At 38.3% G+C, this 26,524-nt stretch overlaps 1 protein-coding gene across 1 annotated transcript in view; it reads left to right on the forward strand.

Moving 5' to 3' along the window:
- Nucleotides 1–26,524, forward strand: part of LOC140149668 (insulin receptor substrate 1-B-like) — a 138,377-nt gene that overhangs the window by 89,526 nt on the left and 22,327 nt on the right. The window contains exons 10-12 of the mRNA XM_072171747.1: nucleotides 2,484–2,605; nucleotides 5,706–5,876; nucleotides 15,168–15,377. Coding sequence (XP_072027848.1) covers nucleotides 2,484–2,605; nucleotides 5,706–5,876; nucleotides 15,168–15,377 — 503 coding nt within the window. The remainder of the gene's footprint in view (nucleotides 1–2,483; nucleotides 2,606–5,705; nucleotides 5,877–15,167; nucleotides 15,378–26,524) is intronic.

The raw sequence follows: 26,524 nt of genomic DNA on the forward strand, positions 1-26,524 counted from the left end.
AGCACTGTGAAGGAGATATACTGTGTTTATGCATCCAGTAAGACACCCATAGACATAGTTGATAAATAGCTGCATACATTGTTGAGTAAATTGTACTACTGCCCTCTATGTTCAGAGATATTTGCTGTTCAGAGAATGTACTTACTTAGATACAGGAATGGCAGCATCACAGCATACAACATGTACCCAGACAGGACTTGGGAGTTCTCAAATTATATGTGTTGTAAACGGTCCCATTATTTAATCAAATAATCATTACTTATCTATTGGCTAATAAGCAATATGATGAAATGAAGATTTACTTCAACCAGACATACCTATTTTTGACAGACGAACCAATTTGCACCTGAAACCTTCAGTCTTCAGCTGGGTTGTTTATTTATTTTTTTTTTTTTTAAACAGTCGCTCCGTGTGGAGACACACTTGGGTTCTGATGGGACCAGGCTCAAACAAAATGCTCAAGCCAGGCTAAAAAGCCTATATAAGTGTGATGCAAATGACCTTGAGAATCGGTAGTAACATCATTCTAGGTTGATTGTCACCTTTACCGGAAGTTACCGGTATTCAATCTCAAGGTCATTTGCATCACAACCTAGCTGAAGACTGAAGGTGTCAGTATTATGTTGGTTTGTCTTTCATAAATAGGTATGTCTGCAGATTGACCAGATTAAAATTAAAATCTGTATTTCATCATACCCAGATAAATGATAGTCTACACAGTTTGAAGCAGTATAGCAATTCCCCACTATAGAGTGTATGCATTAAGGGGGTACTACACCCCTGGCCAATTTTGTGCCTATTTTTGCATTTTTCTCAAAAATTATAACGCATTGGTGACAAGTAAGATATGTATATTATAGGGGCAAGGACTACAACTACTGCACTGGACATTTTATTTCAGCACAGACAACAGTTGTGGAGTTACAGTCAAAAATGAGGGAAAACCAGTATTTGATCAATAAATCAATAACTGCTTGCCTTGAGTTGCTGAATTTTCAGTGCAGTAGTTGTAGTCATGGCCCCCTTAAACCAACCAGAACGGTATAACAATTGAAATAGCTGCCATGCTGGAGGACAGTTCTAAGATAATTTAAGATGACAGAGGGACAGGTCTCTAGATCAATTCCACAACCATTAATACCTATTACCTGCTTCATTGTATTATCATGCAAATTGCCCGTGGTATGGAGGAGAGAAGTTTATTTAAATGAGGATGACTGACGTCATATTGCATACCCTGTATATGACAAAACTTATATATTTCATACATTAACGTTCATATACACTTTAAATATGTTTTTAATGCTGGAAATGTATACATTTTTCACATGTTTTTAAGCTGATTTTCATTTGGCTTAACGCTTTGAAAGAAATTGCATTTATAAATGCGAGTTACCATGAACTTTGTGATGATCAAAGCTATATGTGACCCTCATCCAGGAGAGCGGAGAGCGTGGCCTAATGGTTATAGTACTTGCCTTTGGTCCCGGCTTCAATTCCCGGCGATGGAGATTTGCTGCGATATTGACTTGGGAAAAAATGTCTGAAATTAATTTGCAACTTCTGTAGATTAAATTCAGACTTCTGCTCTCCCCATGGTTCATTTAGAATTGGGGAAATAGATCATGAAAGTATTCCATCCTTCAGAGAGGGACGTTAAGCCGTCATCAGTCCCGTGTACAGAAAGCTGTTACTGTGCATATATCTCGCAGCCAGTTTCGAAAAGAGTAGGGTGTTAACCCCTGACTGCTTCCAACACGTCCTGGTGTTCAAATGGACCCCAATGGATATAAGCTTCAATAGAGGCTTTCTTGAGTTATCCAGGGTTATCAAAACCCAAACAAATCAAATCAAATCAAAAATCAAATCCCCCATGTTACCACATCCATCAATACTGAGATATTGGGTCCTGAAGAAAGCTCACAATTTTTTTCATAACCCCAGTAACATTTATGACCCATGGAATTTTCCATGCTGGGGACATTCTAAAAAGTGGGGGAAGGTATAGAATTCAAGGTGGAGGGTATAGAATTCATTATCACAAGAGGATAACTTGTTCTTGAACTTTGCTGAAGGAATTTAGTTTGAGAATCTTACTGAAAAGTAGGCCAGTTTCTTCCTTGCTTTTAAACAGTGCAGGTATGCCTGTGGTGAAGTATGCGTTTTAGGATATCGCACGAATCTGGTGTTGTATTTCATGAACAAGCAGGGAATAATCTATCATGTCGCATGTTGCTTACAATAGTTATAAGCGTCATAAATGATAGTGTGACTTTTTGGACACCATGTAGAAATGTTTTGTACAAAACCTTTACAAGGATCAACCAGTGATGGGTCTTATGCTGACTAAAACAACTGCTTGTCAATAACTAATAAATTTGACCCTGCACAAAGTTGTGTTAAAATGTTATTTGGTGTAAAACTGAGTGAGTCACATAACACACATTATATAATGCCTGTTTCAAACCTTTATGTCGTTTCAGACCGCACCATGGTAGTCTACGATGCAGGACACCTGAGTCGCCTACTCACACGCCGATCCGCGAGGAGAGCCTCGAAATCGCTGATGAGTACATGAACATGTCACCTTCTGCATCATCCAAAGGTAAACATTAGCCGGGTAGATAACGGGAGTCCATTAATTATTTGTCGCATGTTTACGTGACTAGAGTAGAATGCTTTTGTGAGTTATCATTTTAGGTTGTTTAACTACTCCAAGGTGAATAGGTTTGCTTGTCTGAACACAGTCATGAGGCAGAGGTGGGAACAAGTGCAAGCTCAAAATTTGTCTAGGATTCTATATACATCAGACCCACAATTTACTTTTGGGAAATGTTGCATATAGAGGCATTTGTATTCTACTTTTGCCATTAATGGTCTTGCTCACTGAGTACATGTAGCAAAGATATGTAAATCTTGCGGAAATTTCAGGAATTGCTGAAATGAGGCCATTAAAAATAAAGACCATTTGTGTTGGATTCAGAATGTTCTCTGATTTATTAAACAATGAATATGTTTTTGTGCCATCCCATCAAGAAGCTCATTTATTCACATTTGGGTGACATTTTCAAGGTCTTTAAAGAAAGCAATTTGAAAGTTCTAAACCCGATTCACTATCTGCCGTAGTTTAATTAACTAAAACTGAAAAACAAATGCACAATTAGCACATAGATGTTTGGAGGCAGCCCACTTCTAGCTGTTGCACTATAATGATATGACCCAGATGTGTGCACCAGGAAAAATGATGGTTTAATTATATCTCATTTGACTTGTGTTAAGAAAGGCCTCATCATGATCAACAGTGTCATAAATGCAATTGAAAGTTTTCCCATGGTATAGTCAGGTGTTAGGAACATGTTTACCCATCCACTAATACCCCATTAGCTTAATTGATGTGACTATTATAATCGGTCACCAGCCATCTCCAAGTGGCTATTCTAGTTGAAATCCATACACCCCCTGTGGAAGACATGACCTTAATCTTCCACACAAGGTGTGTGAATTTCAAATGGAGTCATCCATTCTGGTAACCCCATTTGAAATTCTCACTCTATGGGTGGAATATTAAGGGCATGTCTTCCACAGGGGTGTATGGATTTCAATTGGAACAGCCTGTGGTAGGTGTGTGTGCAGGTGGCTGAACGAAAGGCTTCTTTTATTGTATGTACATAATTAACGTAACAAGACTATAATGTGCTGTATATAGTATACACGCATGTCTCATTATTGTCTATTCTATTACCCCCACGACCCATTATTCAAAATCGCGCACTGTGATTTGTTGAAACGCGTCACGTGACAGACCATTAATTAGCGATAAAGTGTCAAGGCAACGAACTTTATGTTCTTCTATCATCACAGCGCACAGCAGAGCGCACAGCACACCTGCTTATGCAGGGGAGAATGGAATGTCAGGGGTGTGTTATTGTATGTTCATACCTGCTTATAGGGGAGAATGGAATGTTAGGTTGTGTTATTGGAATGTACATACATTTTTTTGTACGCTTGGCTACGCGTATGCGCTCCACCTTGAGGTAAACAACTTGAAATATTTGGGCAAAAAATTTGATATTTTCTCTTTAAATCACACTATTTTGTGGTAATAGAATAGAAATAAAGGGTGCAGCATTATCCTTTACACGCAAATAATGTGTCCTCGGCAGTAAAAGCGTTTAAATAATGGGTTCGGCTCGCCTCACCCATTATTTACGTTTTTACTGCCTCGACACATTATTTTCGTAAAGGATCATGCATTACCCTTTATTTCTTAAATGCATGTACAATTTAATTTTCTTAAGTTATAATGAGAAATACATTGCCAGTAGGGCTTTGTTAGTTTCACACTTCCAGGAATCATTAATTACAGTGCCATATGTGGGTCCAAATGCTGATAGCCACTGACAAGTCATGGCTAGCTTACATACATGTATATGGGTTAATAACTGTGTACTAATTACAGCGACTTCACACCATAATAAGTCCCATAAGCAAAGTACTGTAAAGCATAATATTTTTGCAGCATTTAAAGTTTCTGCATCATGAAATTTTCACAAATTTGTACATTTCCTTATGGGGTGGGGTATGAACGTTTAGACAGTATTTTTTGTAGGACAAGAAAGCACATCAGACATATCGAATTGCATTCTGAATATGAAGAATGTCCTTCTGATATCAAACGATATAATACACATTTTACAGCAAATGATTAAAAATTGATGTTGTTGATATTTAAAAGTCCTCGAAGTAAACTTAATAAATCTAATGATATGTACTTAAAAAGTGTATGTAGCTGGGATGAAAAGCCGAAAATCAATTGAAAATTTTGACCTTTCATATTGAAGATATGGATTTCCCCCCAAAAAAAAAAAACACCAAAAAAAAAGGTCTTTTGGGGAAAATGCTATTCAGCATCAGCCCATGGTAGACCAGAAAGTAATTGTTATATTTTGCCAGTGGATGGTTAAGCTTTCTGAGTTTTTTATTAAAAAATTGCCTGGAATAAGCAATGCCCCCAGGGTGTTATTAGAGCAAATATGAGGCAGTGATTTAAAGGAGTATTTTGTGATTCTGTGAGCAGCCTCTTTTTATGACATTTTTCAGTAGATATTCATGAAAAAAAGCTTATTCCCAAAATTTCAGTTGATTCCAATTTTGCGTTTTTGAGTTATGCATGATTATAATTATTTGTATTACACTGCTCCATAGGCCACTGTTGTAATTTCGTTCTGGATTTCGTTCTGGTACACCAGAACGTAATCCAAATTTGGCAATATTTTTGCTAAATGAATTACTTAGCAAGAAATTTTTTGTACATAAAATTATGTAGCCAGAAACTCCAACTTTTTTTAGAAAAGTGAGGGGATGAGGCTGTGGATCACGAAATGCGCTTTTAAGTGAAGTATCCTGTGCATTCTATTTTAATTCTTAGCAGGGGTGTGAGAGTTCCTCTTTTCAGCTTATTTCCTCTTTTTTGTTGCTAAAATTTATGTGTTTTCTTTTATTTTCAGTCCATATTTGGCATTTTTACCAAATTTAGTATTCTTCCTTGTTTTAATGGCCTCTCACATCCCTGTCTTAGTAAATCAAGATTAATTGAAAAGAAAAGACAGCATATTTTTCTTTTTCTTGTTTGTGCATGTGATTTTTTGTTCACTCTTGCATGGTTTTTGTTTCCCTTCCCTCTTTTAAATTTTTGTTATTTCTAGCACTTCCCGTTCCACAAGGTCGATGTTTTTCAGTTGGCAGTAGTGGCATCAGCTCTGTGAATCGCTTTGGCACCTTCCCATTCCGTCACCATGGTCACCATCATCACCATCACATACACGCTGCTGGCAGTGCCGAGAGCGAGCCCTCTCTTGGTCACAGCTCCTCACCATGTTAGTCAATAGAGTATTTTGATTTTTGTTTGTTTTGTCAGTTTCTTTTAAAGTATTGCATGTCTTTTGTAGATTAGTATAGTATATAATGTGTAGTTTGCATGTTTTTTAAAAAGTAAGATACATTTATTGTAAGCAATTTGACCAGAAAGTAATCTAATGAGTTGTATTTGATATGGATATTTGAAATGAATGGAGACTTATTTTGATTGGGAGTTATTCAATTTTTAACAATATGCAGCATGGAAAGAAAAAGTTTTAAATCTCCATCAAATAAACACTGGTCACATAACATCAGTGTTTGAAATAAGCCCGATCAAAGTGCAATTTGCACCCCAAAATTCACCTGTTACTATACAACTTTAAAAGTGTGGTGCAAAATTGCGATACCGAGTACTGACTGTATGTGTTGATTGTCTGAGACTGCACTTCAAATTCTTCTTTGTTAGATGAAATTACACCATAAATTTAAAAATGGGGTGCAAAAGTGCATCCCAAGTTAACAAAATTAATTCAAAGACCGCATAACATACAAATTAACTTTTTTCACAAGGTAAGTTGGGTAGCGAGTTTTCTTCAATACAAAGCACCCATACATGTATTGGTTTCAACACATCTTTACATAATCAGACTCATAGCTTTAAAAAAGTTAGCAAATTGTGGAAAATACTACTTCTTACATATCAAAGTACATGTACATCACAAACAAATAATATTTTTGGTTTACAAAAAGATGATCCATTTATTGTTATTATGAGTTTTGTCAGATTGCTGAATCTGGATATGTCATTTGTTAAATTCATTTGTTACGCATGAATTCTCTTTAATTAGCGAGCAGGAGGTGCAGTGCTTATATCCAGATATCCAGAACACAGCATGCAGCATATAATTTTTTTAGTAGTGATCAGCGTGATAAGTGAGGGAAGGAGAGCAGCATACAGGTTAGTTTACGGTGCAGCATCCCGCGGTCGTTCCCCTTTTTCGCTAATTCAGGATCGTTCATGCGTAACATGAGTTTAACAGAGATACAAATCCAGATTAGGCAGTCTGTCACACTCATAACAATAAATATGCAATCATACAAGGTGATTTAATTAATTTTCTCTCTTACAGTGCATATGATTATAATCAACTGAGAAACCAATCAAAATAGATTATTGTAGATCACTCAGTAATTTTCAGCTTAATCCCTTTCAGTCCTATACTGACTATAACTTACCACATCTCTGATTGGCTTAATACATGATAAGGCCCGCTTGTATTCAATCAAAATTATTCTTACAGGCCGATAATTCAGCCTGTGGTGCCTGTGGGGTTGATTAGGGCCAGTGATTTTCAATACCGTCACTGGGAATATGTTAACGTACATTATAAATATGAGTGCTGCTATATGTCATATAACACGTTTTTGTGCTTGATGCATGATGCTGTGTTTGCACACACCCCACACACTCACATACTTGATTTCTATGCCTGATGCATGGCACCAGGGTTGTGCATCCACCATTACTGGTATGACTTGACAATCAGCGACCAAAAAAACCCAACACCCCTGTGAAAACGAGGAAAAAAATTAAATATTATTATTAACGGCATTTATAAAGCGCCTTTACTAAAGGACAAAGTGCTGTACAAAACAAAGCAACCTTAAAAAATACAAAAACATTTTTAAAACAATCAAAACCTTAAAAATACACACAAAGCATAATTAAAGAAATAGTTAAACCATGATACATGTACAAAGCAATGATTACCATCCTAAAATAAATACCAAAATGAAAACAGAAACCTTATATAATGTACAGAAGTAGAAAACGATTATGAAACATAACTGATATACGCTTAAAACCATTTCTAAAAATTAGGCAAATATACAAAAACACTTTAAAAACCAGGAAAATCAGCAAGGAGGCGGTGAATTATTTAATTGGTATAAATAAGTTTTGAGTTGTTTTTTAAAAGCACAAACAGAGTTGCATTTACGCAATGATGTTGCGTATGGACCCAATAGGCTTACGCCCAGTCAACCATTGATATACCCCTATACTTACCAGTAGAGGACTCACTGTTAAACACATTTTTAGACTTTAAACACCTGTCCTAGAGAAAATTTTTCTTTATTCTTGTTCCTTGTGTATTCCTTTGTATTTTGTAAGGTGCTTTCTGCTGCGTAGAGCACCATATAAATATTGTGTAGTAATAATAATAATAAATAATTATATGGCAGACTGTGGATGTCCACCATTGGTTTTGTGTCCACAGTCCACGGTTTGTCAGAGCGTAACAGGAAACTGTTTGGCAGGTCTTATCCACTCTCACCCCACACACCCATACTGTAGATTCCTATGCGTGATGCATGGCATTGGCACTTAGTGCATACACACACACCCCTACTCGTAAGAGCCGTCATTTGAACCTGTAGTGTACTATTCAATCGTGGACACATAATACCTAAGTCAATCTGCATACCGAGGACTTACACGCATGAATCATATTGAGACATGTTCTTTACTCCCAAAGGAGGTCAGCTCTGAATAGCATTTTTACACTGTTTGCAACCTCTTGCAACTAGCAGTGAATTGTGGATGTCCATGGTTCTGTGTGTCTCCCTAGTTGAGATATACAAAAATGTCCTAATTAGGAGGTGTTTACAAACACACACATACTTGATCACCATCCATTGTAGAACTGGGTAGCTCAGATGGTCGAGCACTGGACTCTTAATCCAGAGGTCATTGGTTCCAATCCCTTTTCAGTTTGAAGTGCATATGCCTATCATTTGACTTTACTACCAGTTTGTGGTTCAGATCAAAGTTTAGTGCATTAGAAAGTTGCTAAATAATGAAAAGACAATTCAAAATCAGTGATTTTTACCTTTAAAAATCTTAATAAGTGTTAAAAAATAGTACTGAATGAAAGCAATGTGGAATCATTTTCTAAAAACTGTAAGTCTATGGTTTCAGCAGATGTGTAGCTTGCAGTCATGCATCAAGACATTGCTTTGGCAATTTCATACATATGTTCTGCAATACGGTACGGTCGTCCCTCGGGGCTTCATTATTACATGCAGATATTTGATCGGGACCTTACTATTGAACCGTGCAAAAACACAGTAGCAATTTTACGTGGTGATTGCTGTAGTAAATGATTGAATTTGTATATATGTGTTTAACCTAAAATACCGATGCAATGACGTTAAATTTGTAAACTAAATACACACAGGTGACAGACCCGGTGACGGGCAAATCTAGATTGATTAATTAAGATTTTTCTATTATTTGTGACATTTTATTGCAGTAACTCCCTCCCACTTTGTGCTTACGGCCGTTTGTGGTATTGATTTGGCCGATAGCATTAGAATTCCATTTGATAAATGTCAATATGACACCAAGTTTAATAGCTTGATTTGTTTGAATTGTTAATCAGTATGTTATATTTGGCATCTGAAAAAAAAGCAGATCTCTTGATATATCCAACAAAATGGCAAATCTTACATTTCTTGTGTATAATTGAAGCATACTTACAATGTAACTTGCAAACTGCTTAACCAAAGAAGAGAGGGGCTACACCACCTGATGTAATGACATAATAGTATCAGTCTTGGTACCATAGCTGGCCCATCTCAGTCATGAGAAGTATAGCGCAGAAATGAGCAAACTTCTCACAAAGTTATTTTAACATTGATTTTTGTACCCTTTTTTTGTAACTGGAAAAAAAAAAGAATGTTTCAAACTATACTGGGCCACAAGATTCATTGTGCTTTCTTTCAAATCTATTCAAGGTTTAACAGTTAAAAAGGAAATGCATAATATTTCACATGCTATGCTATTGGAAAGTTTTTCTTTGAGCAGCACATAAAAATACACCCCTTGTTTTTTTCTTAAGGATCAAATAATGTTTGCTCATTGTTGTACCATTTTAAAATGTTGATGGTGCAAAGATCACATCATTTTTTGTACTTACGACTAATCCCTGAAAATGGCAGCACTAATATTACAATAATAGATCCATCAACACTCTCAAGATCATGTGTAGAAATATAGCTAAATGTATTTCACATCATTGTGTCTTACACCTCAAGTACTAGTACTACTCCAAATTGAATTAATTTCCTACATTGATCTGCCATGCTCTGTAGCTGAGATAGAGCTGGTAAGATTATTGCTTGTTTGATTGCCAGAATGATATAACTTATCGCTCAAAATTTGTGAATGAGTGTGGGTGTTTGATGGCTCAGAGTATTAATTTCATCAACGCAAATTTTATTAGCTTCTTTTCAAGAATCGGATGTTGATTGCTTGATAATGGGGCTATCTGGTAAAGTGTAATTTCTTCACAGATTCATGTGCCAATTATTTCCGTAGGTGCAACAAAAAATATTGAACTTTGGTAATTATTGTCTGCACAGTGGCAGCACTTGGAATTTTTCATGGGGTGGGGACAAAGTGAAATTGAGGAATATCAGAAAATTTTTACCTAAAATTTGATATTTCAGTGATTTTCTGTTCTTACTGGGTGGGGCATCAAGGAGAAAGGCCCAAGTTTTTTGTTTTCTTCTTTTTTGGGGGGGGCACAGCAACATAATAATATTCATATCTCAAGATCAAAACTTAGGCTCATTTTGATGGAATTGTCAGTGCATTGGTGTAATGGGGGAAGCATATTAATTGACTAAACGCTGACACATATGCAAGAAGTGGGCACTTGAGGCCCAATATGCACAGCTATTGTATTGCCTATTATAAATTCTTTTGTAGCAGTAGCGGTGCTCCTAGGCCATCAGACTAGCCATCTGTCTAAGGTGTCTGGTAGACACCTTAGTAAATATTAGTGTGGAGGTATTACTTTGCCTGCTAGCACACTCACTCTATTTAGACTTTCACTCTGAGCATATTATCCTTTTATTAATGCTTGCCCAAACTTGATATATGGAAAAAAGATACTGTTTAAATTCTATCCACTTTCTCATGTCACCTATTTCTGACGATCCAAAGCAACATTTTGGTTTCAGTGTTGCATATTTATATGAATGTGAACTTAGCAGAGGGCTTTGAGATAGAATACACAGTGTATAGGTCTTTTCATGACCCTTTATGTGAACTTTATTTCATGGCGCAGACAATTTATTGCCTTTGATGTCATCAAGTTTACAAACATATAAAGTTCTGTAATGTTACACATACAATAAGAACAACGTACGTAAGAGTGCAACTTGTCACACACTGTTCCAGCAATGTACCACACAATTTTAACTTACCTGTGGTTGGGCATAGAAGATCTCATTCACATCATTTTTATTTCAATGAAAAGCCTAAGAAGCAGAATTATGTAAAATTGACATCAAAAGTTCAATACTTCCCTATCAAAAGGAGGTTTGGGTGGATGATGTATTATAAATGGTTTATTGAAAAGACGATCCATACATCGCTTTTGTAGCAGAATTTCTTCGCGACAAGTGTTGTCATATGTCATATCGCTCATGGAGTTAAGCATACTTTACATGTCAATTTGCAGTGCAAACTCCCTCTCCTGGTAGCAACCATACTATATAAATACATCGGTGCTGATAGGATTTTTAAAGAAAAAATCATTTGAAGAGAGGTGATGAAGATCGGTTTATGATTTTGTGAATTATGTAATTTCAAAAAAGTTTAAAATAATGTATTAAAATGAAGCAGACTATAGTCTATATAATGTATATCTACCTCAAGTCACCGGCACTAGCTTTGAAGTTCAGCGTGTTCTGCGTTAGCTTAGCGTCACTTAGTGCATGTACATACTTTTACACACGCGATCAACGTGCTGCATATATACATGCAAGAAACCACACTAAGCAACACAGCATACCCTGCGCTTCAAAGCTAGTGCCGGTGACTCGAGGTAGATGTATAGACTATAATAGCACCCAAATACTCCTCTTTTTTTGTTTTAAATTAAACTTACAAAAAACAAAGGAAAAACAAAACAAAACATGAAACTGTTGTGTATTTACAGGCACTAAGGAGTCAATGAACTCACCATTCAATAAAGCGTGGAGCCCTTAAAATTGTTCACTTAACGAAGGACTCGCACATAATGTTTATAAACTTTTCCAAAAACAATTTCTTTTTCACCGTATTAGAAGTAAGCTACAGACTTGGTAATTTCAGACAAGTAGAACAAGGATACACTTTCCTGTCTTAAATTTAAATTTTAAGACTGATATTTTTTTAAACTTTATTGTTATACATGAATGATGATAAATGCAATCCTCATTATTTTATGAGATAGGGTATATTTATTTAAACCCATAGTATGTCATTGGAAAAGTCGTACCTGAGCCCGTATAGCTACTGCTTTATTCATAAGCCTCATTTAAATGCATGATAATGTTTATGTTCAAATGTTCTCAAGAATTAAGAAACTAAAAGGAACCTTTCTGTTGTTTAAATCTCTTAAAGGTCAGTTATTTAATTTCGACACTCAAAACCCAAGACAAACTTAATGCGGTTTTGATAGAATATGTAATCTGTTATCACACACACTTGACCCTGTTCCAGAACCAACTGAAAACAAAAAGCATGCATGCTGTTTAATTCATTGTACATTTAGTCATCATGTGTCCTGCTGCCATGAAATGAGCGTAAAGGCACAAGCTGTAAGTTTTGAGACGTCCCGGCTGCTGAGTTGATGTACTTTGTTTGCCGTGCACCGTACAAGCCAGTAGCAGGTCCTTTGTGAATGGCCCATGGTGTCCCATTCTCTAAGGACAAATTGTTGGCTTGATCAGGTGCATGTGAAACAAAGAAAACCAACACAGCAGCCAGGATGTCTCGAAACTACCAACTTGTGGTTTTACACTCATTTCGTGGTAGCAGGGCACATGTATGTGGCAATTCTGTTTTGGATGCTGTTCACCTTTCTCTTTAAATTGAACTTGTGAAACTCTTGAATTGCTGTGGCACACTCTAAGGTTATTTGGTTTTCATTGAATGATGCCAACATTGAAATTACTTGCAAGTGACTGTATATCCCTTTATGTGTGATTAGTTGTGATAAAGTGTTCCCCCTTTTACAAAAAAGTTCAACCCCATTCGCCGTAGAAGTGATGTAATCATCGAATTAACTAGAATAGATGAATACAATTTTTAAATATATCGCCCTGCGCTACAATGTTCTATGCAAAACATTTTATTTTGTAGGTTCTACAAAACCTATGCATTGAATCACAGATTTCAAAGAACAGGGATAACCTGGATCTAATAAAAGGATTAGTATCTTAGAAATGGGCGATATTGTATTCAATCAACAATTGCAGACATACACAGGTGATGAGTGAAACCTGCTTGTACTAGTTGTAGTGCTGGGTGATATATTCAAAAATTGTATTCATCTATTACCATGGTAATTAATCTTGTTACATCATCACTTCTGCTGCAAATTCTGACATACTTACCACTTTTCATTCAATATCAAATAATAAGCACAGCTGAAGCATAATGATTCAACATCAACATTAGTAGAACGATGTTTGACAAGATAAAAGGCAGCTAGGTGCTTATGATCCAACAGTTTTTCTGCTTGATTTGGTGCTCTATTCTTAAAAGGTCTTATGTGCTGCCTTTTCTTCATTTCTGTGTTGAGGGTGATGTTACCGACACTATCCTCATATTCATACATCACAGTAATCTCTTGGTTTCCGTTTATAAATATTTCCATTTAATAAAAATGTGAGCAACTGTGATGAAGATAAAAGTATGTTCATGTGTCTACAGCCTGTAGATATTTGCATTGATGGGGTCTTGATAGAGTAACAGTGCAGCATGTCTTCAAAGGCATGCTCTCTTTTCATTTCATTACTCGGGAGACAATTTTAAAAGTATGTTCATATGATCAAACTTATCGGCTTAGGCCCCCCCCAAAAAAAAAAAAAAATTGTTTGTTTGTCCACGTCCGACCGACCGTGTACCCTGGTCCCGACCGTGTCTTTTTTTTTTTTTTTTAATTTTTTTATTTTTTTTTATTTTTTATTTTTTTGGCATCGATGGGACATCGTATAAAACAGTAGTTAGTATAAATTTAAAGAAAGAAAATGTAAAGAAAATGAACAGTATAACATGCAGAGCCATCTCAAGAGTTAAACCAGTAAAGTGCTGTGTGTTTTGAGTTATTTACCAGTCTTCAAATTAAAAAAAAAAAATTAAAAAAAAAAAATCCGACCTACCGACCCAACTTTTTCATAAGCCTCTATGGACAAACAAACAATTTTTTTTTTGGCCTTATCAAAGATGTGATGTTGGCAATTCAAGCAAAAGGACGTGTTTCCTTGCAATCCAAAGAGTACATACAAAGCAAACAATTATAAACGGTGAAAGCAAACATACACAAATAAATCAACTGAGACGCAAACTAATAGACCTTATAGATCTGGCTTCATACTTGTTAATTTGTCCTATATTAGCTCATTGCGAAACTAGTCTGTTCTTATTGTATCATTAAATTTGATCCCCCCTACAATTTATTTGTTATGGTTCATGATGCAAAACTCTACCCTCATTACAAAGTCACGGTTGCAGATCAATACCTGCAACATCTTACAGTAAACAGTAAACATACTACGTCACTATACATTGGGATATTCCAGCTAAAATTCATACACCTTCTGTGGAAGACATGACCTTAATCTTCCACGCAGGGGGTGCAGATTTCAAATGGCTGAATTGGTGACTCCATTTGAAATTCACACTTGTTGCACTAATTTGTACTTATTTTAGCACATTGCAAAACTATTCTGTTCCTATTGTACCATCCAACAATGTGTATGTTACATATTATAAAATTTTTATCCCCCTCAACAATGTTTTTGTTACATGGTTCATGATGCAAAACTCTACCCTCGTTACAAAGTCACAGTTTGTTGCGGATCATTACATACATAATCTTACAGTCAACATACAACGTCACACTTGAAATACATTCACCCCTTATGGAAGATGTGACCTAAATCTCCTACACAGGGAGTGTCAATTTCAAATGGGGTTACCTGAATTGGTGACTCCCATTTGAAATTCACACTCCCTGTGTGGGATATTGAAATCTTGTCTTCCATAGAGTGGGTGCGGATTTCACAACTGGTATACATGTAGCCTATTTATTAAACTTTTGGAAGTTGTCCTGGCATTACACCTACATGTATTGCACTTGATTATTTGTTTTGATTTATTTTGTTGATTTGCGTAATAAGTTATTTTTCCGTTTTATAGTTTTGTTTATCTTTAATTTATTTTTTGTTTATTTGTAACTAACTAACAGATGAGCCAGACTCTTACATGGCTATGAATCCAGGTCACCAGAAACGCTCCAACTCAGCTGGCTTTCTTTGTACAACGTTAACCCCTACCACTACTAGCACCAACAATAATTCATCTACAACAACCAATCACAGATCAGGTAGTTTAGGATCTAAAGAAATACCAGCCAATGGCAATGAGGGTTATATGATGATGGCACCAAGTACTAAAGGTTAGTCTGGTGGTCTTGTGTGTTGGATTTTTGTTTTTGTGGTGGTGTTGTTGTTGGTATAGCTGTAGTCATAGATGTAGTCATAGATGTAGTCATGTAGATGTGGATATGTATCTGTTGTAATATTACATGTTGTTTTAAAATGTGCTGGTCTTGTTTAAATGTGACTCAAAACTGGGTGCTGAAAAAGTGATTTGGTTTGTAAATTAGATATGATGTGGCTATGTTCCATAAAAGTTAAAGTTAAATCCTTCCCAAGCCTTTCGGCCCATTGGGCGGCGCCTATCTCTGTTTCGTAACCCAAGGCCACATGTCTGCAAGCAGAAAAGCTACAGCAGGAGGTTAGTCCACTGGTAGCCATGTGTTTAACTTTCCCCACTCCATTCTTTCAATGCCGAACGCCTGACAAGAAGGCAGTAGGTACCATTTTTAAAGCCTTTGGTATGGCCCAGCCGGGATTCGAACCCGCAACCTCCTGATCGTGAGGCGGACGCTCTAACCACTAGGCCACCACGCCGGTCCATAGATAGCTCAAAAATATTACTTGACAAGGGTTCAAAAGTGGAAGCCATTCCTCAGTTGTCTCATTTCATGGTACGATTCAGAGTCACATAAATAGACGTTGGGACCTTGCTGTAGCACTACTTTTGGGCACTGTTGCTTTAATATACTATTCAGAGAGGTTGATCGGTGACGAAAGAAGTCACAAAGCAGAATGGGACTATCATGACTTCAAGTCAACGTCATCTCTCTACTTCATTTTTTCCAGTTTTGTGGTTTTTTTGTTTTATCTATGCCCGTGTAACGGGCATAGATATTGTATTTGTTGTGTTTAGTCTTCGGCTTCTCCTTCTTCTCCTTCTTCTCAAGATCAGTCCTTTGCACCCCTCTAGCTCAGGAACTAAAGTAGCCCCTGGGCCCATACTTGGTACAATGATGGCCCATGACCCCTAGATACATCCTAGGGTACCGCCGACCCCAAAGGTCAAAGGTCATGGGCTACAGGGGGCAATATGTGTAAAATTTCAAACAGCTCTAGCTCAACTACTATAGCGCCCTCAGGGTTCATACTTGGTACAATGATGGCCTATGACCCTAGAAGTATGCTATGCTAGCCGCAACCCCAGAGATCAAAGTTCATATGCTTTAAAAAGCAAAATAGGTACGACCGGTTAACACAGTGTATCGCAATAGGTAGCATTTTGGTAGCTACCTGTATTTGTAATGATGAAGGCTTCAAATATACGTCAAGACGTACAATGGGGTTAAGAGGTTAACCGCTTAAAGGGACACAATGTTTTGGGATTAAAGGGGTATTCTCCAGTCTGGTGGTGTTTCAGAGAGAGTGAGGGTCTGATGGAGTATAAGAGAGAGTGATGGCTTGGTGGGGTATTAGAGAGAGTTTGGGCCAGCCTGGTGGTGTTTTAGAGCGAGTGAGTGTCTGGTGGATTATAAGAGAGAGTGAGGGTCTGGTGAGGTATTAGAGAGAGTGTGCGCCAATCTGGGGGTGTTTTAGAGCTAGTGAGTGTCTGGTGGAGTATAAGAGAGAGTGATGGCTGGGTGGGGTATTAGAGAGAGTTGGGGTCAGCCTGGTGGTGTTTTAGAGCGAGTGAGTGTCTGGTGGAGTATAAGAGAGAGTGAAGGCTTGGTGGGGTATTAGAGAGAGTATGGGTCAGGCTGTTGGTGTTTTAGAGCGAGTGAGTGTCTGGTGGAGTATAAGAGAGAGTGAAGGCTTGGTGGGGTATTAGAGAGAGTATGGGTCAGCCTGTTGGTGTTTTAGAGCGAGTGAGTGTCTGGTGGAGTATAAGAGAGAGTGATGGCTGGGTGGGGTATTAGAGAGAGTTTGGGTCAGCCTGGTGGTGTTTTAGAGCGAGTTTGTGTCTGGTGGCGTATAAGAGAGAGTGAGGGTCTGGTGGGGTATTAGAGAGAATGTGGTCCAGTCTGGTGGTGTTTTAGAGAGATTGATGGTCTGCTGAGGTATAAGAGAGAGTGAAGGCTTGGTAGGGTATTAGAGAGAGTATGGGTCAGCCTGGTGGTGTTTTAGAGAGAGTGAGTGTATAGTGGAGTATAAGAGAGAGTGAAGGCTTAGTGGGGTATTAGAGAGAGTATGGGTCAGCCTGTTGGTGTTTTAGAGCGTGTGAGTGTCTGGTGGAGTATAAGAGAGAGTGGGGGTCTGGTGGGGCATTAGAGAGAGTATGGTTCAGCCTGATGGTGTTTTAGAGCGAGTGAGTGTCTGGTGGAGTATAAGAGAGAGTGAGGGTCTGGTGGGGTATTAGAGAGAGTGTGGTCCAGTCTGGTGGTGTTTTAGAGCGAGTGAGTGTCTGGTGGAGTATAAGAGAGTGATGGTCTGGTGGGGTGTTAGAGAGAGTGTGGGCCACGGGCATAGATATTCGTGTTTGGTCAAACACAACTGTGGTTTCTAGTTCTCCTTATCTATGCCCGTGGAACGGTGGCATAGATATTGTATTTGTTCTGTTTAGTCTTCTCCTTATCTATGCCCGTTCTTCTTCTTCTTCTTCTTCTTCTTCTTCTTCTTCTTCTCCTCCTTCTTCTCAAGACCACTTTTTTGCACTCCTCTAGCTCAAGAACCACAGTAGCCTCGGGGCCCAAACTTAGTATAGTGATGGCCCATGACCCCTAGCATCATCCTAGGGTACCCCGACCCCAGAGGTCAAAGGTCATGGGCTACAGGGGGCAATATGTGTAAAATTTCAAACAGCTCTAGCTCAAGAACTATAGCGCCCTCAGGGTTCATACTTAGTATAAAGATGGCCCATGATCCCTAGAAGCAACCTATGGTGGCCTCGACCCCAGGGGTCAAAGGTCACAGGCTACAGGGGGCAATATGTGTAAAAAATTTTAACCGCTTTAGTTCAAAAACTATAGCGCCCTCAGGGTTCATGCTTCGTACAATGATGGCCCATGACCCTTAGATATTTCCTGCAGTAACATCGACCCCAGAGGTCAAAGGTCGTGGGCTACAGTGAGCAATATGTGTAAAATTTCAAACAGCTGTAGCTCAAGAACTACAGCGCCCTCAGGGTTCATATTTGGTACAATGATGACCCATGACCCTTGATGTATTCTATATTAGCCGCATCCCCAGAGGTCAAAGTCTAAAGACTTTAAAAAGCAAACTTAGTACGACATATTAACACAGTGTAGCGCAATAGGTAGTATTTTGTTAGCTACCTGTGTTTGCAATGATAACGGTCTGAATAAATACGTCAAGAAAACTGATCACTTGACAAAAACTCCTTAAAAGGGAATGTGTAGGCATTTTGATTTTGGTTCCTTGGACCACTTCAAAAGGTTTTCATGATGGGACAAGGGGGTGCTTGGTTAAGGGGTGGGGTCACGGGCATAGATATTCGTGTTTGGTCAAACACAACTGTGGTTTCTAGTTCTCCTTCTCCTCCTTATCTATGCCCGTGGAACAGTGGCATAGATATTGTATTTGTTGTGTTTAGTCTTGACTTCGCGTCTCCTTCTCCTCCTTCTCCTTCTTCTCAAGACCAGTTCTTTGCACTCCTCTAGCTCAAGAACTAAAGTAGCCTTGGGGCCCATACTTGGTACAATGATGGCCCATGACCCCTAGATACATCCTAGGGTACCCCCGACCCCAAAGGTCAAAGGTCATGGGCTACAGGGGGCAATATGTGTAAAATTTCAAACAGCTCGAGCTCAAAAACTATCGCGCCCTCAGGGTTCATACTTGGTACAATAATGGCCTATGACCCTAGAAGTATGCTGTGCTAGCCACAACCCCAGAGGTCAAAGTTCATATGCTTTAAAAAGCAAAATAGGTGCGACCGGTTAACACAGTGTATCGCAATAGGTAGCATTTTGGTAGCTACCTGTATTTGCAATGATGAAGGTTTCAAATATACGTCAAGACGTACAATGGGGTTAAGAGGTTAACCGCTTAAAGGGACACAATGTTTTGGGATTAAAGGGGTATTTTCCAGTCTGGTGGTGTTTCAGTGAGAGTGAGGGTCTGATGGAGTATAAGAGAGAGTGATGGCTTGGTGGGGTATTAGAGAGAGTTTGGGCCAACCTGGGGGTGTTTTAGAGCGAGTGAGTGTCTGGTGGATTATAAGAGAGAGTGAGGTTCTGGTGAGGTATTAGAGAGAGTGTGCGCCAGTCTGGTGGTGTTTTAGAGCTAGTGAGTGTCTGGTGGAGTATAAGAGAGAGTGAGGGTCTGGTGAGGTATTAGAGAGAGTGTGCGCCAGTCTGGTGGTGTTTTAGAGCTAGTGAGTGTCTGGTGGAGTATAAGAGAGAGTTATGGCTGGGTGGGGTATTAGAGAGAGTTTGGGTCAGCCTGGTGGTGTTTTAGAGCGAGTGAGTGTCTGTTGGAGTATAAGAGAGAGTGAAGGCTTCGTGGGGTATTAGAGAGAGTATGGGTCAGCCTGTTGGTGTTTTAGAGCGAGTGAGTGTCTGGTGGAGTATAGAGAGAGTGAGGGTCTGGTGGGGTATTAGAGAGAGTGTGGTCCAGTCTGGTGGCGTTTTAGAGAGTGATGGTCTGTTGGAGTATAAGAGAGAGTAAGGGTCTGATGGGGTATTAGAGAGTGTGGGCCAGTCTGGTGGTGTTTTAGAGCGAGTGAGTGTCTGGTGGAGTATAAGAGAGCGTGAGGGTCTGCAGGGGTATTAGAGAGAGAGTGTGGTCCAGTCTGGTGGTGTTTTAGAGAGATTGATGGTCTGATGGGGTATAAGAGAGAGTGAAGGCTTGGTAGGGTATAAGAGATTGTGTGGGCCAGTCTGGGGGTGTTTTAGAGAGAGTGAGTGTATAGTGGAGTATAAGAGAGAGTGAAGGCTTGGTGGGGTATTAGAGAGAGTATGGGTTAGCCTGGTGGTGTTTTAGAGCGAGTGAGTTTCTGGTGGAGTATAAGAGAGAGTGATGGTCTGGTGGGGTATCAGAGAGAGTGTGGTCCAGTCTGGTGGTGTTTTAGAGAGAGTGATGGTCTGATGGGGTATAAATGAGAGTAAAGGCTTGGTAGGGTATTAGAGAGAGTGTGGGCCAGTCTAGTGTTGTGAACATTACATGTAGGCCCTATATCAAATGAAAGTTTAAAACATGGTGCTCACCAAGTTTTAGTTTGTGAATAGGGGAAGGTTAGGTGTGGTCACGGGCATAGATATTCGTGTTTGGTCAAACACAACTGTGGTTTCTAGTTCTTCTCCTTCTTCTTAAGACCACTTTTTGCACTCCTCTAGCTCAAGAACCACAGTAGCCTCGGGGCCCAAACTTGGTATAGTGATGGCCCATGACCCCTAGCATCATCCTAGGGTACTCCCGACCCCAGAGGTCAAAGGTCATGGGCTACAGGGGGCAATATGTGTAAAATTTCAAACAGCTCTAGCTCACGAACTATAGCGCCCTCAGGGTTCATACTTAGTATAATGATAGCCCATGACCCCTAGAAGTAACTTATGGTAGCTTCGACCCCAGAGGTCAAAGGTCATAGGCTACAGGGGGCAATATGTGTAATTTTTTAAAACCCCTTTAGTTCAAGAATTATAGCGCCCTCAAGGTTCATGCTTGGTACAATGATGGCCCATGACCCTTAGATATTTCCTGCAGTAACATCGACCTCAGAGGTCAACAAACTTGGTATAGTGATGGCCCATGACCCCTAGCATCATCCTAGGGTACTCCCGACCCCAGAGGTCAAAGGTCATGGGCTACAGGGGGCAATATGTGTAAAATTTCAAACAGCTCTAGCTCACGAACTATAGCGCCCTCAGGGTTCATACTTAGTATAATGATAGCCCATGACCCCTAGAAGTAACTTATGGTAGCCTCGACCCCAGAGGTCAAAGGTCATAGGCTACAGGGGGCAATATGTGTAATTTTTTTAAACCGCTTTAGTTCAAGAATTATAGCGCCCTCAAGGTTCATGCTTGGTACAATGATGGCCCATGACCCTTAGATATTTCCTGCAGTAACATCGACCCCAGAGGTCAAAGGTCATGGGCTACAGTGAGCAATATGTGTAAAATTTCAAACAGCTCTAGCTAAAAAACTACAGCGCCATCAGGGTTCATACTTGGTACAATGATGGCCCATGACCCTAGATGTATTTTTTGGTAGCCGCAACCCCAGAGGTCAAAGTTCAAAGGCTTTAAAAAGCAAACTAGGTGCAACCTATTAACACAGTGTAGCGCAATAGGTAGCGTTTTGTTAGCTACCTGTGTTTGCAATGATAACGGCCCGAATCGTACGTCAAGGAAATTGATCACTTGACAAAAATTCCCTTAAAAGGGAATGTGTAGGCATTTTGATATTGGTGCCTTGGACCACCTCAAAAGGCTGTCATTGTGGGACATGGCGTATGGTTGGTTAATGGGTGTTAGGAGGGTTAAGGGTTGTCACGGTTTGTAAGGGGGTGACCTAGGGGGTGGTCACCAGTTTTTAGATTTGGCGCCCAATTGGGCGCTTTTTTATTTTAAGTGCTATGAGGATGATACTTATATCAATTAAAGCTTATAAAAAGGGCTTCCACATAATGGTCACCAACTTTTGGATTTGGCGCCCAATTGGGCGCTTTAAAAAAAAATTTAAGGTGCTATGAGGATAATACTTATATCAATTAAAGTTTATAACAAGGGCTTCCACATGGTGGTCACCAACTTTTGGATTTTAGGTGCTATGATAAAGATACTTATATCATTTAACGCTTATACCAAGGGGTATAAGTTTTCGTTTTGTGAATAGGGGAAGGGGGGTTGGGTGTGGTCACGGGCATAGATATTCGTGTTTGGTCAAACACAACTGTGGTTTCTAGTTTGTTTTGTTTTTGTCTTCTAGTTTATTTGTAAAATCAAACACTATGCCTATGGCTAAACAAAATTATTTGTTTATCTCTAGAGCTCCTACATGCATTGTTGAAACAGCCTGCATTAAATATTCTGAACTCCAGATATTTTTGGTGAAGAAAAGGGACTTTTTCAGGAAAAAAACTTAGGATATTAGCATTCACAAGAAGTCGTTATGACGAGCATTTATTGCATATTTTTCCTCAGGAGCATAAACATTCCTCACTTTAAAATCCTGTACAATTTAAAAGGATTTCTACAATACTTCCTACAATAATTTCACAGGATTGATGCTCCCTGCTAGACTTTATACAACCCTGTCTTGTCTTGAGCAATAGCAAACATATACACCTTTAAATCTGTATTTTAGCATTTATATCGGTGTCAAAGTACAGACCACTGGAATAACCGCATGCTGCATTAACTCTCTCCATGCGGGTGTCGACTGCAGACGACAAGTTCCATTCTTTTTTACTTCAAAAATTGCAGAATTTTCATGACCATATTTGGAATCAGCATGAAAAATGCATTAAAATGAGTACAAATAAGCCTAGTATTGTTGGTTCAGTGGTTCTTAAGATAGCTCTGGATATTTTGAGAAAATATCTCAAAACTTAGTCTAATCTTGATCCTCCTATCTAAATACCAACTCTTATCCTTGCCCCCAAAGCGTAAGAAATACAGTGGACTAAATGATCAAGGGATAATCCAAAAGATGTGGATGTACCAAAGGATGCACTATTAGATTTTCAAAATAAAAAAACTTGCTCTGACCCTAACTGCCCACCCCCCTAGTAGTCTAATGGTGCATTCCTCATAATGAAGTTTTCAATAACATTTATTGAAGAAACTGCACCTACGGATTTCTTAAGCAAGAAGTTATCAACCTGTGTTAAAAATATCCAACATTAAACAAGTTCAACTTGCAGCTGTTGCATAGGTGCATGTTTTGAAAGGGCACAGTATCTCATCTCAATATGTAGGCTCAAAAAGTGGAAAAACATACATGGATGTTAGAAGGTGAGAAATGCCCTTAACCCTTGAGAAGACATTCACTACCAAACTTACTTTCAGTAGCTGCTTATTGAGCTAGAAGTGTTTACTGATAATTCTATATCAGTCGAGTAGAGTGAACTTAAAGGCGCAGGCACAGATTTTGTGTGATTGGTCTATTGAAATTTGTATAGAGTGCTCTTATTTTGATTTCCATCACTTTATTATGATGTGGTACATCGGGTTATTCCACTTAATTTTTATTCTACCCCTGTGGAAGATATTGAAAATAACTTGCACAGGGGGAGTATAAATTTTGAATGGAATGAACACATAAGGCAGCTCAATTGGAATGTCATACACCCTCTGAGAAAGATTTGACATGAATCTTCCACAGAGGGAGCCTAAGTTTCAAGTAAGAGTTGATTAATACGATAATTCCATTTGAAATTCATACTCCCCCTGTGGAAGATATTTTCAAGATCTTTCATGGGGGAGTGTGGACTTTAAATGGATTAAACCATTCAATATTTAACATGAAAACCCAAATGAAACTTGCAGCAACATGCCGTTTAATTTGAAAACATCCCATTTTGTGAAAAATATTGGATTTGACAATTTTCACCAGCTCTTTAACCTGTAAGTATGCTGGTCTGTAATAGATTTTAGGCTGTTGTGATTTTGCAAACTTTGTGCGATGCGAGATAAAATAAATGTACTACAAAATATTAAGCAACTCAAATAAAAGGTGTAATAATAGCTAATTGTAATTATTACAATTACCTATTAGTATACCTTCAGGACCCATTATTCAAAATTGCGCATTGTGATTTGTTGAAACGTGTCACATGATTTTTACAGGGCTTGAAAAAATGTCAATTTCCTGGGAAGCATGCTAAATTTCCCACAATTTACAGCATGTTTTTATGTGCAAAAAAGACACAACTTCCCTCCAAATACCAGAATTTCCCCCCCAAACACCAACATTTCCTGGGAAGGAACCTCCCAAATTCCCCAATTTTTAGAACCATGCATGTGACAGATCTTAAATTACAATAAAGTGGCCAGAGCAATGAACTTTATGTTCTTGGTTATGCATACAATATTTCAGCAATACTTGGAGCAATGCTTGTAGTGCGTACACTTATCCAAAGCGATGACTTATGCTTGGATAAGTGTATGTACTCCACCTTGAAGTAAACTACTTAAAATATTAGGGAGGGGGGGGGAAAGTAACATTTTCTCTTTAAAGTCACACTATTTTGTGGCAATAGCATTATCCTTAACACCCAAATATTAAATGTGTCTAAGGCAGTAAAAATGTTTTAAACAATTTATGTTACATTTTTACTGCCTCGGACACATTTGGGTGTAAAGGATAATGCATTATTGCCCTTTATTTTTTAAATATATCCCACAGGGGGTCTGCATGTAATAAATAACATTATGATCCATGATATGCCAAAATTATTGTTCATCCTGTTCAATATTTGAAACATAGCCGTAGAGTCTTTTGATAAAAGTACACATAAGCCTCAAAACCTGTGATTGTGCCTTTAAAGTAGAGTACAAGCTTTGACCTGAGTAGTAAACTTACCCTGAATGAAGTGTTTAAATCTCCCATGGATTTGTTATTATAACAGTGTATCCTGCGTCATTTTCTGTTCCTCAGTAACCGATTATCTTTCAAGTCTTAAATAGTCAACTGTAGTCTCACCCTTTCCTGGTTGTTCAACTTAACTTTTTTTTTCTCTCTCACTTTTTTTGTCGTAGTACTGACATAAGTCGGTTTTGAGGTCAAGATAGCGGAATTCTCCTTAAAAACTGTAAAAAAAAATCTTCATTGCATCATTGATGCAACTACAAGTTGGAAAGAAAACACTCCGAATTTGAGATTCATATAAGATTTCTCAAAATGTTAAATTCCATGTGTTCTTATGAAGTGTGTATTGTAATGATATTTGGGGATACATAGGTACATGTATAGCTGTAGACTCTTGTTCTCAATACAGACAAGAAATTTATCTTCATAATTGTCAGCTGTTGTTTGTACAGCGTTCCTCAATGAGTTTTAACAAGGTCAACAATCCTAAAAATATGCTGTATGGAATCCAAATAACGACATTAATGTGAAGTCTAAGCAATGATGGGATATTACCCATTATAAAGGAATTGCAGAAATTCTCTAATGAAATGTCAACAAGCATGGGTGGGCTTCAAACCTGTAACAAGTTGGTAACGTCAATTAATAGTTGCGCGTAAAGACTAAACTGAGAAAGAGCTTGTAACTGGTGTAGTGTATAACTGTACATGATTCCGACATTGACCGGAAATCTGCGATAGTATTGACAAAACATTCCATCTGTTATGTCTTGTCAACCTTGTTTCCTTAAAAGAGTACAATGTACTCAATAAATTATCGAATGTTCCTGGTAGAGTCACAAGTGTAGCAGGAAGCAAAGCCTACGCTTAATGTTAAATGACAGTGATGACTACATTTCACATTATGTATTAATGTTTACATATGTAACACGATCAAGGGAAATGAGTCAGGTGTCGCTAATACTGATTTTGAGATATTGACAAAGAAAGTGTTAAAATTCTTTTGTTTTCTATTGTTTTCAGCGATTGATAAATTAATGTAAAGAAAAGTCATATCAACATGTCCTCTTTAGAAACATGTGTAAAATTCATTTTTGAACAAGGTCAACATGTGACTCATTCCTCTTCATCATGTCACATGATATATGTCATAAAAATATATTTGACATGTTTGGCGCTCGTTTACTTATACCAATCAATGTGACATCCAGCATATGATTCAAGAACATTCTGGGGTTTGAAATTGAGAGTGCATGTGTACCTGTGCTCAAAGTCAGTCAGTTTATCAGGGCTGTACACAGAAAGAATGGGGTTGCGTTGGGGCAGAGAGCACCACTGTGCAAACTTTTTTATGCAAAATTGAAACCGAAGGGGTGAGAAATATGGGTAAATGACGTACATGGACCCTTTAAACATTATTGGGCTGGCTACGCAACTTTAACTGTGATTTCATCTCATAAATTAGTCGGTGGAGTATCAACTTAGTAATATCAGAAATTGGTTTGTAATGTGCGTCTAGATAAATTTATCAGGTTTGCAGAAAATCAGAATACAAAGTTCATTTTTCAAAACCAATTACAGTAAAACCTTATTATAACGAAATCTGATACAAGAAAAAACCCTGTTATAAAGAAGTATTTTTCCAGAACCAAGATACAAAATTCTTTTGTTATTTATTGTTTTTATGCCTCCACCGGAGGTATTATGTTTCCTGGTTGTTCGTCCGTCCGTCCGAG

This window comes from Amphiura filiformis, chromosome 4, assembly GCF_039555335.1.
Source record: "Amphiura filiformis chromosome 4, Afil_fr2py, whole genome shotgun sequence".
Taxonomy (NCBI): domain Eukaryota; kingdom Metazoa; phylum Echinodermata; class Ophiuroidea; order Amphilepidida; family Amphiuridae; genus Amphiura; species Amphiura filiformis.